Here is a 15,394-nt window from a genome sequence, read left to right on the forward strand (position 1 = left end):
AATGTCAACATTCTGCTTGTTGTGTTCCTGCAGGTGCTTTACGACACGCAGGCCCCTCTGAATGCCATCAACAAGCTCCCGACCGTGCCCATGCTGGGTCTGACCCAGCGCACCAACACTGCCTACCAGTGCTTCTCCATCCTGCCCCAGTCGCCGACGCATATCCGCCTGGCTTTTCGCAACATGTACTGCATCGACATCTACTGCCGGAGTCGCGGCGTGGTGGCCATCAGGGACGGAGCGTACAGCCTCTTCGACAACACCAAGATTGTGGAGGGCTTTTACCCGGCTCCTGGACTCAAAGTAAGTCGAGTTGACTTGTTTGGATTGATTTGTATGCCATAGGTTTGCCTCTGGGGCAAATAAACGCACGCAGCTTGCAAATAGAAACAAATTAAACCTCAGAGAAACTGTTATGAAATGCTCCAAAATGTTGAACCCGCAAATAGTCATACTATATCATAATACCTCTTCTGCCATCTCAATATGTTGTGCTTCCAAGCGTGAACAATGAGGAGGTAGTTAGCCAAACTCCTTTTCATGGGCGTCCTTGCTCCGTGATTTTCGTCCACAAGTTGACAACAACGAATTGGAATGAAACGACATCAGGAAAGTGGATGAAAGAGAAGAAAAGAAAGACGGCATTAGCGACACGTCGCACACGATTACAATCTAAATTTAGCCACGGCGCTCATGACCAATCAGCACTGTGCGCCACTACCGCATTCTTATTTTACCCGCAAATATCGGCAAAGGTAATTGAACGTCACACATACTGTATATCACATTAACACACAAAGATGATGCAATATTCACAGTCATTGCGTTCTGAAGGGACCACATGAACCAATGAAGACACGAGAACACGCTGCGCAAGTAGCAACCATTCCGTAGCCTACTTCCTGTTTCTGCTGTGCTGCAGGTTAATACCAAAATAAAGGTCCCATCAATAAATGACATCAAACAATAACACATGACGCATCCATTTCTTCATGGGCAGAACAATAACCAAATATTTGTAATTCAATTGTTACATCATATTTTAAAAAATAAATAAATGCGGATCTTGGAGTGGACCTTTAAGTTCCTTTATGGGATGAATAAAATATTGGAAAAACTGAAATGGCTCCATATAGAAAAAAAGACAACAGAAGATGATATTTAAATGGTTCCCTTTTTAAATGCAATAGCACAAGTAGGCACACAAAAAAGGGGCACCCATCGGCAAAGTTATTCACAAATATTTAACATACATATTTAACTTACATATTTTTTTGAACACGATCAGTCTAATCAAATAGGGTAACAAGTTGAATAAATCAATGAATGGTTTGAATTCTGTTTAGAATTTAGAAGTAATTGGTGCCCACTGCAAATTGTTTCAAAGATATCAATCCATCAATCCACCAGAGCTCAGACTGTGTGTTCTTCTTCCAGACCTTCTTGAGCATGTTCGTAGACAGCAACCAGGATGCCCGCAGGCGTTCGGTCAACGAAGACGACAACCCGCCATCGCCGGTGGGCGTGGACGTGATGGACACGCTCGTGAACCAGCTGCAGGCTCAGCCCCAAACCCTGAGGGCCGCTGGCGGCGGCGTGTACCCGCCGCTCACGTCTCCGCCGCCAAACTACCACGCCAACGTGACTCCTTCGCCATCCATGATGCCCACACAATCGCCAGGTACTTGTTGGACAAAGGTGTGCCAGTGGAAAGTGTTTGATACATGTGAGCTTCTTTGGCCCGCCGTGCAGCGTCACCGCCATGCTGAGCTTTTTCTAAAAGTAATTCCCATTTCACCGAGGAGGAGCAGCCATTTTGTTGACATCTTTTTCTTTCTTTCTTTTTTGATATGTCCACCCACACACCTCATGTCTTGCCCTATCCATGTTGCGTCATCTCAGCCCCGCCGACCGCGCCGCCCAGCTTTCGCATGTGCGCTTGAGACGTGCGCGATCAGTCTGACGAGATGTGCTGTATGTATGTGCAGGGACCATCCATGCCTCTGGCTCCCCTAGCGGAGCGTTGAGGGCTCCCTCTCCTTTCGGTCCCACCCCGTCTCCATCTTCTCTGGGCATAGCCATGGGTCAGACAAGCTTTGCCAGCCCCCACGGTAAGACGGGCACGATGCTGGCGGCCTCGAAGATGCCTGAACACCAACTCCCCTTGCCGAGCTGTTGTTTGGGTTGCGAACTTACGGGACAATAAACGTGGCTTTAAAAGAGCAGGCACACCCTTGTACTTATTTTGTGTTCTTATATTTGTGCGCAAGTCAAGATTGTGGCTGTCCCTCACAACAGGTGCTCTGGACCCCAGCTCTCCCTACGCCATGGTGTCTCCAAGCCACAGGGGCCAATGGCCGGGCTCCCCCCAGGTCTCGGGTCCTTCTCCTGGGGCCAGGATCCATGGCATGTCCCCTGGGAACCCATCACTGCACTCGCCACTTCCTGACCCCCACTCTCCGCGTGCTGGAACCGGTAAATACGTCTCTCCAAACGGCACATGTGCATGAATGTTCTTTGTCCGACCATGCCTGTACAAAGAGTTAAAAAAAAATAATAATAATAATTTTAAAAAAATACCGAAGAAGACCACCACATGCAAACTGTGTATTAGTTGGGACAAGAAAACAGGATATTTGCAGGGCTTTTATTCTTTTCTACGATGTCATTGTGTGTTATCCCACTACATGAGCCAATTTTAGATTATTTTATTAACAGCCCATTTAAAATTCAGGAGGAACTTCATTTTGACTGCTTGGTGTTGGGGCTGACCTCTCATGGCCCGCGGCTGCTCCTTGGGTCGTTCCCTTGTCGGGTGCCCCCATCCGCCCTCCTTTCCAGCAAACAAGGGACACTCTCCCGCCCTCGGGCTAGGCGGGAAGTGGCTGCATCGCGGGCCTGCGGGTTGGGGGGGCGTCTGGCTCTCCCGGGGGTGGAGGGGCGTGGTTGGCTGGGGGGGTGGCATTGGGTCCCTACGGCCCCCGCTTGGTGGATCATGGTCCACAGGGATTCCAGTCTAACCTCATCTGTCAGCCTATTCATCACCCTTTACTGTAGTTTGAACTGAAATTCGATTAAATGGGTGAAAATCTTGACAAATCCAAATTGTGTTGACTGGGTCTGTCAAAGTTAAAGCGTTAACTCATGATTAATCACACACACCCAAAAGAAAATGGCATTAATCATGTATTAAGTTTATTTTGACCACACAAAATGTCTTTCTTTCATGTAGGTTCCCAAATCATGCCCAGCAGTATGCCTCCGCCCCGCAAGCTACCTCAGCGCCCCTGGGCCGCCTCCATCCCCACCATCCTCACCCACAACGCCCTGCACGTGCTTTTGCTGCCTTCGCCCACCCCGTGTCTGGTGCCGGGCCTGGCGGGCAGCTACCTTTGCTCGCCACTAGAGCGCTTCCTGGGTTCGGTCATCATGAGGCGACACCTACAGCGGATTATTCAGCAGGAAGCCAACGTGAGCCTCTGACGAATCAGCCGATCGGCAGAATCCAAATGATATTTGTTCTGTCCCCCCGCTCACCGCTTGCCTCCCGTCGTGCAGCTGTCCATCGTAAACTCCAACGAGCCCGGCGTCATCATGTTCAAGACAGATGTGCTCAAATGCCGCGTGGCTCTTAACCCAAAGAACTACCAGACGCTGCAGCTCAAGGTCACGCCGGAGAATGCGGGTCCCTGGTCCCAGGAGGAACTTCAGGTGCTGGAGAAGTTCTTTGAGATGCGGGTACGTACCGTCACATTCTTCTTCTATTGAGGTCAAACGTGCTGATACATGTACCACTTGCCAAATCAATGCATGATCAGCTAGCAAAAAAGATGAAAAGTAGCACCAAGTCATTCTGTGGAAAGCATGAAAACGCGAGCCGAGCCTGCACAGGCTGCCAGCAGCGGTCCGCTTGTCCGACGACACCGCTTTGTTCTGCTGCATAAGAAGGGCGGGGCTCACAAATTGAGATTTATTTCGGTTGTGTGATGAAATAATGCGTAAAATGCCTCTCGGGTTGGCTGAAAGCAAACTGAAAGAGAGACGCGAGCAACCGCGTCATATCCGCGTCCTTCAAAATAAAAGCTCAAACCCATGAAAATACAGGAAGTATACAAAATAAAGCCACAAACGTTCAAGAATGACTCCATTGAAATGTAAAATCAAAACAAATCATTCATTCATACTCCATTCCGCTTCTCCTCACGCGGGTCGCGGGCGCACTGGAGCCTAGCCCACCTATCTTTGGGCGAGAGGCGGGGTACACCCTGAACTGGTCGCCAGCCAATCGCAGGGCACATAGAAACACACAACCATTCGCACTCACAATCCCACCTGCGGGCAATTTTAGAGTCTTCAATCAATCTAGTACGCATGTTGTTGGGATGTGGGAGGAAAGCGGAGTGCCCGGAGAAAAGCCACGCAGGCACGGGGAGAACATGCAAACTCCTCACAGGCGGGGCCGGGATTCGAACGCCGGTCCTCAGAACTGGGAGGCACATGTGCTAACCAGTCGATCACCGTGCCGCCCAAAACAAATCAATCAAATCAAAACAAATCAATATTTTGCTGAAATAAAAATGAATTACAAAACTCTTTGAAACACTAGTTCGGTGTTTTTTTCTACATTTGTTGTACTGTTGAGTAAATTTAAAAACATATTTTCCTATGTGCATCTTTTTCATTTTTAAAGATTTACTCAGTATATCAATAAAATGTTGAACTACTCTGTAGTTTCTTTAGTTTTCAGTACAGAAGCTTTAAAACTGGCAGTTTTAAACTATTTAAAAAAATCATGTTAATAATTGAATAAAAAAATAAAATAAAAACGACAACAAAAAAAAGGAAAATGTAATGAAGCCTGCAAAGGCACAACCGATTACACCCTAAACTGATGAGATTTGATCGGGCTATCTGAACGTTAAAATTGAATTTTTACAAGTCATTTATGTAATAATGTGTTCCAATCATTAAAAAAACTAAAAATCATGATTGAGCTAATAATTTCCGATAGGAACTTGCATACAAACTAAGAAGTTTTGTGTTCCTTCTTTATAGTCGCGCGGGCGGCGACCGCGCTGACGTCACTGCGGCTATCCCGCGCCCACTTTGCCTTTCTACTCCAGCGCAACCCACGCACGCAGTTTTGAAAATGTGCTGCAGTTCTCCTCCGAGTCAGGGGTGTCGCTACGGCTGGTATTGGCGATTGGCCGCTGCATTTTTTGGCCATTTCCGGTAGCCGTTTTTTCCTTTCCTTTCCGTAACAAGGAACAAAGCAACGGCAATGGCGACCGTGGAACAGTGTCTGCTAGAACTAATGGACCTGGATGACCAGATGGTGCGTTTAATGATGCTGCCAAATTGCTCGAGGCAGCGGCGGCAGTGGTATGTGGAACCGAGAGCGACGCTGAGTACGTCGTCACAGCATATGGCTAGAACGGTCCAATCACGAGAGATGATCTCCGTCAAGTGACGCATAGGGGCCGTGCGGGCCAATGCGTCGGTCATGTGATGCAATGCGGGCGTGGGACTATAAAGCGGCCTTTGAGGTGCACACGGTGAAGGACGCGTTGATTTTATCGACGCCTGATATCATGTCCTCTTTTCAAGGTTGCCGGCCCCCCCTTCAAGTACAACACTTTGAATGCCTTCACGAAACTTCTGGGGGCGCCCACGCACATCCTCAGGGACTGCGTGCGCATCATGAAGCTCGAACTGGTTGGTTGTTTCTGCCATTCTCGGCTTTGAAAACGATTTTTCATCATAGGAAATTAGGAACATTTTAACATTCTGTCATTGGAGTGTAGAAACAAGATGTTTGAATAGTCTTAATTGTCAAACAAATGTAACAAGAAAAAGACCACTGTGAATTGCTAAAATAACCAAACAGTTAACCTAAACTTTGATTGCAAATGGTGACGCTAGTCTTCCTGCTTTGAAGGTGAGTTGGCTATCTTCCTCTTTATAGTCGTCATCTTCTCTTAACAAGCCCTCGTTGAAACTGATCCTTCTGCTAGAATCAGTCACAGACAAATTTCACCCTCAAATTTTGTTGCCATTATGATTACCGTTTAATGTTAGTACTGTACAAGTAGTAGTGTGCAAATGCGCTGCTGAAGTGCTTCACAAACTATTTACCAAGTACCACTTCAAAAAATGTTTGAGCACAAATGCAAATGTATTACAACTGACCTTTCCTTAACAAATGCACTGCACTGGGTTTAAAAACAAAAGAGGTTTACGAGCATTATGGGCATTTCATTCAGTAATTCTTCCGCGCGCCACTATTGGTACACGTAGCCCACTTTGAGAATCAGTGCTCTACTGTGTTGTGAAGGGGTGACTGTCATCCTCCTGCAGTTCCCAGACCAAGCTGGCCAGCTGAAGTGGAACGTCCAGTTCTGCCTGACCATACCTCCCAGCGCCCCCCCCATCGCCCCCCCCGGAACCATCGCCGTGGTGCTCAAGTCCAAGATGCTCTTCTTCGTAAGTTCACGCCGCCGCGAGCGTTCTGCCCGCGACTTCCCAAACCCGCTGACACCCTGCGTTGTGGTGCCCGCCCGCAGTTGCAGCTGACCCAGCGCGTGCCCGTGCCGCAGGAGCCCTTGAGCATCATCGTGCCCATCGTGTACGACATGGCGTCGGGCCTGACGCAGCAGGCCGACATCCCCAGGCAGCACAGCTCTTCGGGGGCGGCGGCGCTCATGGTCTCCAACATCCTGAAGAGGTTCAACGAGATGCACCCCGCCAGACAGGGTGAGGCCGCCTCCCGGTCCTGGAAAGGCTGCACATTTGTGAGGCAGACTTTCTTTTTTTTAATGACACGGGTCACTTTTCTTTGCATAGCTTTCAAATTTTGTTTGTGAGCCTAAAGTCCCAAATTGTCAACATTGTTTTCCTCAGAGGACAGTTAAAGCCGTCTTGCATTTTTGTCCGTTGACGCAGTATATTTTACATTGTTGCAAACATCCACCACAACAACCATGTTAGACAGCTTCAACCACAAAACCAAAAAAAGTGTAGTGTGGATGGAACTTCCTAGAACAGCCGTAAATAATGAGCTTGTAGCAAGGTAAAACGATGTTTCCGGATGGTGTCAAAGCAACACATGGATATTTTACATTGAAAGTAACCTCATTTATAGTTGAATGGCTCCTTTAACCATCCGATTCATTCCGACTCATTTCTGACTACCACAATTACGCTTGTCTTTTATTTAACCAAAATGTTGAGCAGAGGCTTTAATCTTCATCAACTTTAAGCCGTCGAATGGCTCATTGAGCCCCTGACTTTGTCCTGCATGCGTCAGACTCAGTTCGGCTCAGAAACATTATGTTTACGTAGTTTATTAAAACAAGGTAACGGCCATCGGATTTCCCTTTCACCGACTCGGCATCATTCGAATGGCTGATTTAGCCCCTGGGTTTTGATCTGCATGCATCGGACTCAGTTGAGCTCAGTAACATGACTTTTAGGGGATTTTTTTTAAACAAAGTGTTGACGATTAGCTTTCGTCTTGACTCAAAACGAACAAAGTGAATGCGTGACGTGTGGCCTGAAGAGGAAGTACGTGCGTTCGCGCACACTCAAAACATGACGCTATAAAACAAGATGTCATTGGTTGTTGAACGTCGCACTTTTAAGAGCAAACGCCAATAATCGTTCTTATAAATTGTGTGAGTTGAGGTTTTCGCGGGCGCGAACAATCGGACAAATTGCGATCGTCTTTGAGCACATTTCTGCCGTTTCCTTCCCGTCCAGGGGAGTGCACCATATTTGCGTCGGTTCACGAGCTGATGGCCAACCTCGCCTTGCCGCCCGGCACGCGGCAGTGAACAAGCGCGAGCCTGACGAGGAATGAGTTGCTGCCCGAGACAAAGGCCGCATCCGACAGCGGCGGCGTCTCGTCGGTTCCGACGTCGTGTACGGCTGCCGTAGTGGAGCCCCGTTTCAACCGCTGTCAACCACAAAGTGCTGATTGTCGTAGTCACCGGCTTAAGACGAGCACATGAGGTATATTTTGGATATCAATCTTATTTTTCCCCCTTAATGGGGGCACTTGTAAACAGAATATTATCTATTGAAATGAAGTTTGTTTACAAAAACATGTACATTGTTGTATATTTGAGTGTTAGCCTCTTTGTTGTTGTACATTTTGTCACGAAGGATGATGATGATGATGATGATGTGAGGAATGAGGAGAGAGTCCTTCGTCTTTTGTCACGACCTCTGTCCGCATTTTATTACGCCCTTTCACAACTGTGACACACTTTATAAGGCCGCCCACTGTATTCGATCAAGATGGAAGCATTTGATACGTTGTCCAATTTTGCTATTTAATAAAGCAAACCGAGGAGAGTCTTCCACTGCTAGTTAGCTTGTTTATTGGAGGAAAGACAACAGCAGCACCACATCAAAGATGTTTTGTACCTTTTGTTTCATATGCTGGACCAAGTGTTGCTTGGAATTTCCGTGACTTCTCTGTCTCCACTTTGCTGCAACAGCCCATATTCTCGCCGCCCTCAGTCTCCTGTGGGATCAAATTGGCTGCATTTGATCGAGATGCGTTTCAAATGCCGCTTTTCCGTGACAGCTTAAATAGCATCTTAGGAATTGGAGTAAAAGCAACAGCACAATTACATTACGTCACCTTCTATTGAAATGTAGTTTACATTTGAAGTTGCAAATAAATAAGCAGTATACGCTCAAGGGCCACATTTCATTTTGTAATCTGAATGAAAGACCATGTCTTTATTTGATAGGGTAATAAAATCATTTTTAAAATTGTTTTGTCGATGAAAAGTAGTTTACTCTCATAATAGAATTAATTATCCGATTGTCTAACTTGTGACTTATTTTAAAATGTTAAATATATACAGTATATACAACTCACATTTTGCTTGTTTATATCCAATAAATCAATTGTGATGGAAAATAAATAAGCTAACGAACTAGTAATTGCTCCTTATTGACGGAGTTGAACGTCATTTGCAGTATTTTGAGTACCAAATTACAATCTAAAAAAGTGGCAAATATAGTGGATGCCGCGTTCGATATCCATAATTGAGTGTAAAAATGTTAAACATTTAAACAATAAACATTTTTTTTTCCTGAGCATGACGTCATTATGAGCGAGGAGGGGCGTTCACGGCCCCCACTGACAAGACTGCGGCTGCACGGCTGGCACCGGCAGGGCGTGGGCTGGGGGGCAGGGGGTGTTTACTTCGATGGAAGCAGCCGACCACTGCTCACGTAGCACCCCGAACGACACCTATCCGGCCGGTAAATTGGACATTTACCGAGAATGGTCACCTGGACGCTGTGCTAACCGGCGCGCACTCGAACGCACCATCGCCGCTCGGCAGACATGCGCTAAGTAGCAACCGGCGCTTCCTCCTGCTCTTTCGGTCCGTCCACCTGTGCTCTACATGGATGTAGTCACATTTGCACTCAAGTGATTTTGAAGATGGCGGGATGCTCATCGGAGCCGCTTTGTCAGCCGTGCGTCTACCACGAGGCGTTTAAAGGTGAGTCAACGCTAGCTCTTTTTTTTTTTTTTTAAATGCTCCATTGACTGTATTGATTCATATTGTTTGCGCGCGCGCTTAGTGGAGCTTCAGGTGAAGAGACCCCTGATGCCGCTCCGCCTGAGTCCAGACCAGGTGGCTGTGGAGATGCTGTGCCTCTGTGGGCAGCTGGACCTCCTCATCAGGGCGCAGATGCAGGAGGTAGAGCCGCGCTCACCCGAGCGTCCCTGAACGCAGCATTGTTGACATAGATACAGTACTCTACTGTAAACCCAGCCTACGCAGAGATAATGCTCACTTCCGAGGTATTCATGTACTGTAACAGTAGGACATATTTACAGAATGTGCTTATAATTGGCAGCGTGTAGTGTACGACTGTGTTTTATCACGCTTAGAGCTGTCCCGAATAGTTTGGTGAGCATATTTATTTACTTTAGAGCGATACAAAACATTCCAAATGAGCTATTGCAGCCTCAGTGTCAACCCGTGCCAATTATTTAAAAGCATTTATGTACCGGTACTGTATTGTACCTACAGGCAATTTCTCATGCGTTATATTTGAACAGTCTTCTGTTTTACAGTCATAAAAAGAAATTAACCACTGATTGATAGATTAGATAGATACATACTTTAATCCCCCACAGGGGAAACTGACTCATGATACACATACTGTTAATAAGTGTAAAAATACAAATGTGAAAAGAAGCTAAACTTGGATAACTAGTTTTGAAATCAGAAGCTGGTAAGTAATTGTTCAACTATTGTTCCGTTTATTTTAAAAGGGGGATTAGTCATAATTTTTTTTGTAACATCTCAACATTATTATATAAAAGTCAAGAAAATGTGCAATTTTGCTAAACATGAAGTCAATGGAAATGATTTGCTTTCACGGCCACATCACATGATTGCGGGGGGCGACTCTAGCCCCCAGGCCTCGAGTATGACACCAGTGCTCCGACCAATAAACATGATGCAAAAGTACTGCCTCATCTGTCAAATGTATGAAAATTCTTAATTTTCCTTCATGTAAAAACGTAATGACTGTTAATATTAAGAACACGTTGGAACTTTACCGGATTGTGTGACTTTAGGTGAATTTTTCCAAGAGGTTTGTTCAAACTCGGAATTATTGCACAGATATACAACGTCCCAACTCCAATGAAGTTGGGACGTTGTGTTAAGCATAAATGAAAACAGAATACAATGATTTGCAAATCATCTTCGACCTATATTTAATTGAATACACTACAAAGACAAGATATTTCATGTTCAACCTGATCAACTTGATTGTTTTTAGCAAATTATCATGAACTTAGAATTTTATGGGTGCAACACATTCCAAAAAAGCTGGGATAGGCTCATGTTTACCACTGTGCTACATCACCTTTTCTTTCAACAACATTCAATAGACGTTTGGGAACTGAGGACACCAATTGTTGAAGCTTTCCAGGTGGAAATCTTTCCCATTCTTGCTCGATGTACAGCTTCAGCCGTTCAACAGTCCGGGGTTTCCGTTGTCGTATTTTACGCTTCATAATGTGCCACACATTTCCAATGGGAGACAGGTCTGGACCGCAGGCAGGCCAGTCAAGTACCCGCAATCTTTTACTACAAAGCCACGCTGTTGTAACACGTGCAGAATGTGGTTTGGTATTGTCTTGCTGAAATAAGCAGGGGCATCCATGAAAAAGATGTCGCTTGGATGGCAGCGTATGTTTCTCCAAAACCTGTATGTAGCTTTCAGCATTAATGGTGCCTTCACAGATGTGTAAGTGACCCACGCCATTGGCACTAACACAGCCCCATACCATCACAGATGCTGGCTTTTGAACTTTGCGTCCATAACAGTCCGGATGGTTCTTTTTCTCTTTGGCCCGGAGGACGCGACGTCCACAATTTCCAAAAACAATTTGAAATGTGGACTCGTCGGACCACAGAACACTTTTCCACTTTGCGTCAGTCCATCTTAGATGAGCTCGGGCCCAGAGAAGCCGGCGGGATTTCTGGGTGTTGTTGATAAATGGCTTTTCCTTTGCATAGTAGAGTTTCAAGTTGCACTTCCGGATGTAGCGCCGAACTGTATTTACTGACATTGGTTTTCTGAAGTGTTCCTGAGCCCATGTGGTGATATCCTTTACACATTGATGTCGATTTTTGATGCAGTGCCGCCTGAGGGATTCGAAGGTCACGGGCATTCAACGTTGGTTTTCGGCCTCGCCGCTTCCATGCAGTGATTTCTCCAGATTCTCTGAACCTTTTGATGTTATTATGGACCGTAGATGACGAAATCCCTCAATCCCTTGCAATTGTACGTAGAGGAACATTGTCCTTAAACTGTTGGACTATTTTCTCCCGCACTTGTTCACAAAGAGGTGAACCTCGCCCCATCTTTGCTTGTGAATGACTGAGCAATTCAGGGCAGCTCCTTTTCTACCCAATCACGGCACCCGCCTGTTCCCAATGAGCCTGTTCACCTGTGGGATGTTCCAAACACGTGTTGGATGAGCATTCCTCAACTTTCTCACTTTTTTTTGGAACGTGTTGCAGCCATAAAATTCTAAGTTCATGATTATTTGCTCGAAACAATCAAGTTGACCAGTTTAAACATGAAATATCTTGTCTTTGCAGTGTATTCAATTAAATATAGGTCGAACATGATTTGCAAATCATTGTATTCTATTTTTATTGATGTTTAACACAACGTCCCAACTTTATTGGAATCGGGGTTGTATTTTGTATTCAAACACCAATCTGTGAATGTCGATCAGAAGGTGAAGGTGTACCTAATGAAGTGTCCACATCACATGTTGCATTCACGCTTACGCTACACACAAAGACTGTTTTTCATTGCCGTTGCAGTTCCAGGAGCAGTTAAGACAAGGCTGTAGTCCAGAGGAATCTGACACCTTCCAGGCTCACGGTTAGCCTCAACAACATATTGGACAGTATTTATGAATATTGTTTTGTAGTATTTCAATGTACCTGCGCTCATCTTCCAGGATCGGAGATTCTGGACCAGATGCTGCAGTGCCTTGAACATCTACCAAAGCCGATGCCACAGCTGGAGGTAAAACATCTCCCGCTCAGCTGTACGTCAGCGCTGGGCAGACTTTTCTGCTTGATTAGGTCAGTGATTGTCTAAGTGCAGGATGTGTACCACTAGTGGTGCACTGGCGCTCTCTAGTGGTACATGACAGAATCATTAAATGTTCAAACTGTGCATAATGTTACAGTGGCTTAAATTTGGAAGTATGGGTTTTAATGGTCCATATGTCATAAGTTGATTGAATGTATTTTTTGGCAGTCATTTCCCACAATATCAATACATTTTGGAGCATTTGCTCAATTCCGAATTGCACTCGGAACGCCTCCTTCTCATCGCCAAAATCGACACGCCCTCATGTGTTGCTGTGACCTCAGCGGCAGAAGTGGGGACCAAATTCACTGCATAGCTGCTGTGGAAAAAGGAATGTACTATTCTATAAAGAGGCGGTATTACTCATAGTTACCGTATGTGGCCTGTGTGACATTGTTCATCCCTGCTGCAGATCCTGTGAGTGTAAAACAAAGTGTGGAAAAAAAAAATAAACAGTCTCCATGTTGCCTGTGTAGGACTACCTGGACATGGTGGGGCTGTCAGCCATGTTTCCACGTGTGGAGGTGTTCCTCATTCAAGGCAGCCCGGTGGACATGCTGGAGAGGCCGCCGATGGACGGTAAGGTTTCGTCGCCGCAGCCGCAAAACCTGCTCGACGACGTACCTACGATTGAAACCCGTGAAAGATCCCTACGCTCTACTCTTTTACTCGCACCTCCTCAATTTGTTTGGATTTCAAAACCATTTGTCTCACGTCGTCATCACAAACTGCAACCGGAGGGTCGAGCGCAGGTCGTCGTCGTCACGTCCCCGGACTGGACGCTTAACCCAAAGGTCGCTGCAGGCTGACGTTTCCTTTGCAGACTATTTCTCGCACATCGCCAAAGTGAATCAGCTGCTGGTGCTGAGTCAGCAGCTGGAGGAGGACGTCAGGCACCTGGGAAGTCACAAATACATCGCCCACCAGCTCTCCGTGATATACGTAAGAGCTCTTCTTGCTTGCCTTTACTTTAAAGCGGCTTGCTGTTGATTAAAAGCGACTTTTTCATTTTCGAGGCAGCAAGTAGTCAGCTCCTTCCGAGGCGTCGACATCTTCTCCGAGACGAAGAAGGACATCGAGGCCAACTTCAAGCAGATGAAAGAATCTCTGGTGCAAGACGAAGGCTTCGGGCACCAACCTCAGCTGGCTGCTCGTTACATCCACTGGTGAGTTCAAGTGTATCATGTAAAACAAAGGCACGGAATGTTTCAGGGCTCCTCGGAGGGTCATAGCATCTAAATGTACAGAAATATAGGATGCAACAATTAAACGCATGTTTATTGTAAATGATGAGCCTTTTGGGCTTTTCAGATTTGATTTTGCCTGATCACAACCGTGTAGATTTACATGAAGATATTTGCACTACTACACACATGTATATTTTGTACAATCAATCTTTGTTTTTTTTCTCCTCCAACAATGAAATTTGCACTGGACAGTACCCCGCACACTAGAAATATATTTGTTCATCATGGCTGTCCTCACAATCGGAGTCAACCTGTTCAACGGCTCCACGTAGCTGTGCGAACATTCAGCTTGAAAATGTCGTAGTAGTGGAACTACTATTTGTATTGACTTTTCTTCATTTGGACCGAATGCATCGACAGGACCCTTGGATGTTCCCTCGGGAAAAAAAGGAATTTACAAACAATAGATCATTACTTTGGAAAGAATACATACAGTATTTGTTCTTTACATCAATAATAAACAGATAAGGGAGGGTGGATGGTTGTTTGTTTCTATGTGCCCTGCGATTGGCCGGTGACCGGTTCAGGGCGTACCCCGCCTCTCGCCCGAAGATAGCTGGGATAGGCTCCAGCACGCCCGCGACCCGCGTGAGGAGAAGCGGTAAAGGAAAAGGACGGATGCATGGATACTATTGGCCAGCATTACAATTAACATGGCAACGCATCAAGGCTTAAATCTGATTGGAGCAATAAAGCGAACCTCCACATAGACGTACTGGAAGCAGTGCAGCCAAGAGAAACACTACAAAATGAAGAGAATAGAGTTTTAGGAATAAATCAATGTCATTTCATGGAATAAATATTAGCATTTACGTTGCGGTCAGTGCTCCTGATGTGTTTAGACCAGCGACCGAGGCCTTCCTGGTTCCTGGCCCTGACGGCTCACCACCGCTGCTTAATCTGCATTTTATTGCCTTTTACAAATTGAATCTAATCCGATCCAATCCGGTCTGACGACATTTATGATTCCATCTGCAGGATACTCGACGTCACTCACGAGTTGACGTCGGCGGTTTTGTCGCTACCGGACGAGCTGACCGACGACCTCGACCAGGCCGTGACCTTCATGTCCCAGTTTGTGACCACCGCCCCACCCAGTGGGATACATTCTTAAAGTAAAAAAAAACCCAAAAAACTCACACGGTGCTACGCCATTTGAATGGACAGTGGGATTATAAAATCCACTTAATTTGTCCACATTTTCGCAAGGGTTCGTCTGAATCTTGCCCCGGTTGTCACTCCTGTTACGAACGTTTTTTTATACCTGTAATAATAAATTGAAATGCGATCGACGGCTTGTCATGTTTGCGATTATTACTGCCTTTTCACACACACAGTGGGCGCCGCGGAGTCGAAAGCTACGTAATAAAATGAAACCACAACTCTTCAAGCCACCCGGCATTCCTGTCTCTCGGTTGTTTCGGGCCTGGAGTGTGGCCTCCTTCAGGCTGACGACGGTCCCGAGGCTACAGCTACATCTCAATCAA

At 46.0% G+C, this 15,394-nt stretch overlaps 2 protein-coding genes across 9 annotated transcripts in view; both read left to right on the plus strand.

Annotated features, from left to right (window-relative positions):
* The window catches only part of med14 (mediator complex subunit 14), a 25,592-nt gene extending 17,223 nt beyond the window's left edge, over positions 1-8,369 (plus strand). The window contains exons 20-29 of one of the 2 annotated variants that reach the window (XM_061791365.1): positions 34-303; positions 1,438-1,681; positions 1,989-2,111; positions 2,299-2,475; positions 3,233-3,471; positions 3,559-3,738; positions 5,608-5,715; positions 6,358-6,483; positions 6,564-6,753; positions 7,759-8,369. In XM_061791365.1, coding sequence (XP_061647349.1) covers positions 34-303; positions 1,438-1,681; positions 1,989-2,111; positions 2,299-2,475; positions 3,233-3,471; positions 3,559-3,738; positions 5,608-5,715; positions 6,358-6,483; positions 6,564-6,753; positions 7,759-7,832 — 1,731 coding nt within the window. In that variant the 3' untranslated portion in view covers positions 7,833-8,369. The remainder of the gene's footprint in view (positions 1-33; positions 304-1,437; positions 1,682-1,988; positions 2,112-2,298; positions 2,476-3,232; positions 3,472-3,558; positions 3,739-5,607; positions 5,716-6,357; positions 6,484-6,563; positions 6,754-7,758) is intronic. The other variant, XM_061791366.1, reaches the window with a different exon arrangement.
* Positions 8,370-8,512: 143 nt separating this feature from the next.
* On the plus strand, positions 8,513-15,199 carry si:ch211-218d20.15 (uncharacterized). 7 transcript variants are annotated; one of them, XM_061791386.1, is made up of 8 exons: positions 8,513-9,524; positions 9,607-9,725; positions 12,384-12,444; positions 12,524-12,591; positions 13,137-13,239; positions 13,484-13,602; positions 13,681-13,826; positions 14,886-15,199. In XM_061791386.1, the coding sequence occupies exons 1-8, from the start codon at positions 9,464-9,466 to the stop codon at positions 15,019-15,021; spliced, it is 813 nt and encodes a 270-aa protein (XP_061647370.1). In that variant the 5' UTR covers positions 8,513-9,463; the 3' UTR covers positions 15,022-15,199. The 7 variants fall into 7 exon arrangements, with proteins under 7 accessions (XP_061647370.1, XP_061647364.1, XP_061647365.1 ...); XM_061791380.1 differs by having other exon boundaries at positions 12,524-12,650; positions 13,137-13,602; XM_061791382.1 differs by having other exon boundaries at positions 9,495-9,524; positions 9,607-9,829; positions 12,524-12,650; positions 13,137-13,602.
* Positions 15,200-15,394: the final 195 nt, after the last annotated feature.

This window comes from Phyllopteryx taeniolatus, chromosome 12, assembly GCF_024500385.1.
Source record: "Phyllopteryx taeniolatus isolate TA_2022b chromosome 12, UOR_Ptae_1.2, whole genome shotgun sequence".
NCBI lineage: Eukaryota > Metazoa > Chordata > Actinopteri > Syngnathiformes > Syngnathidae > Phyllopteryx > Phyllopteryx taeniolatus.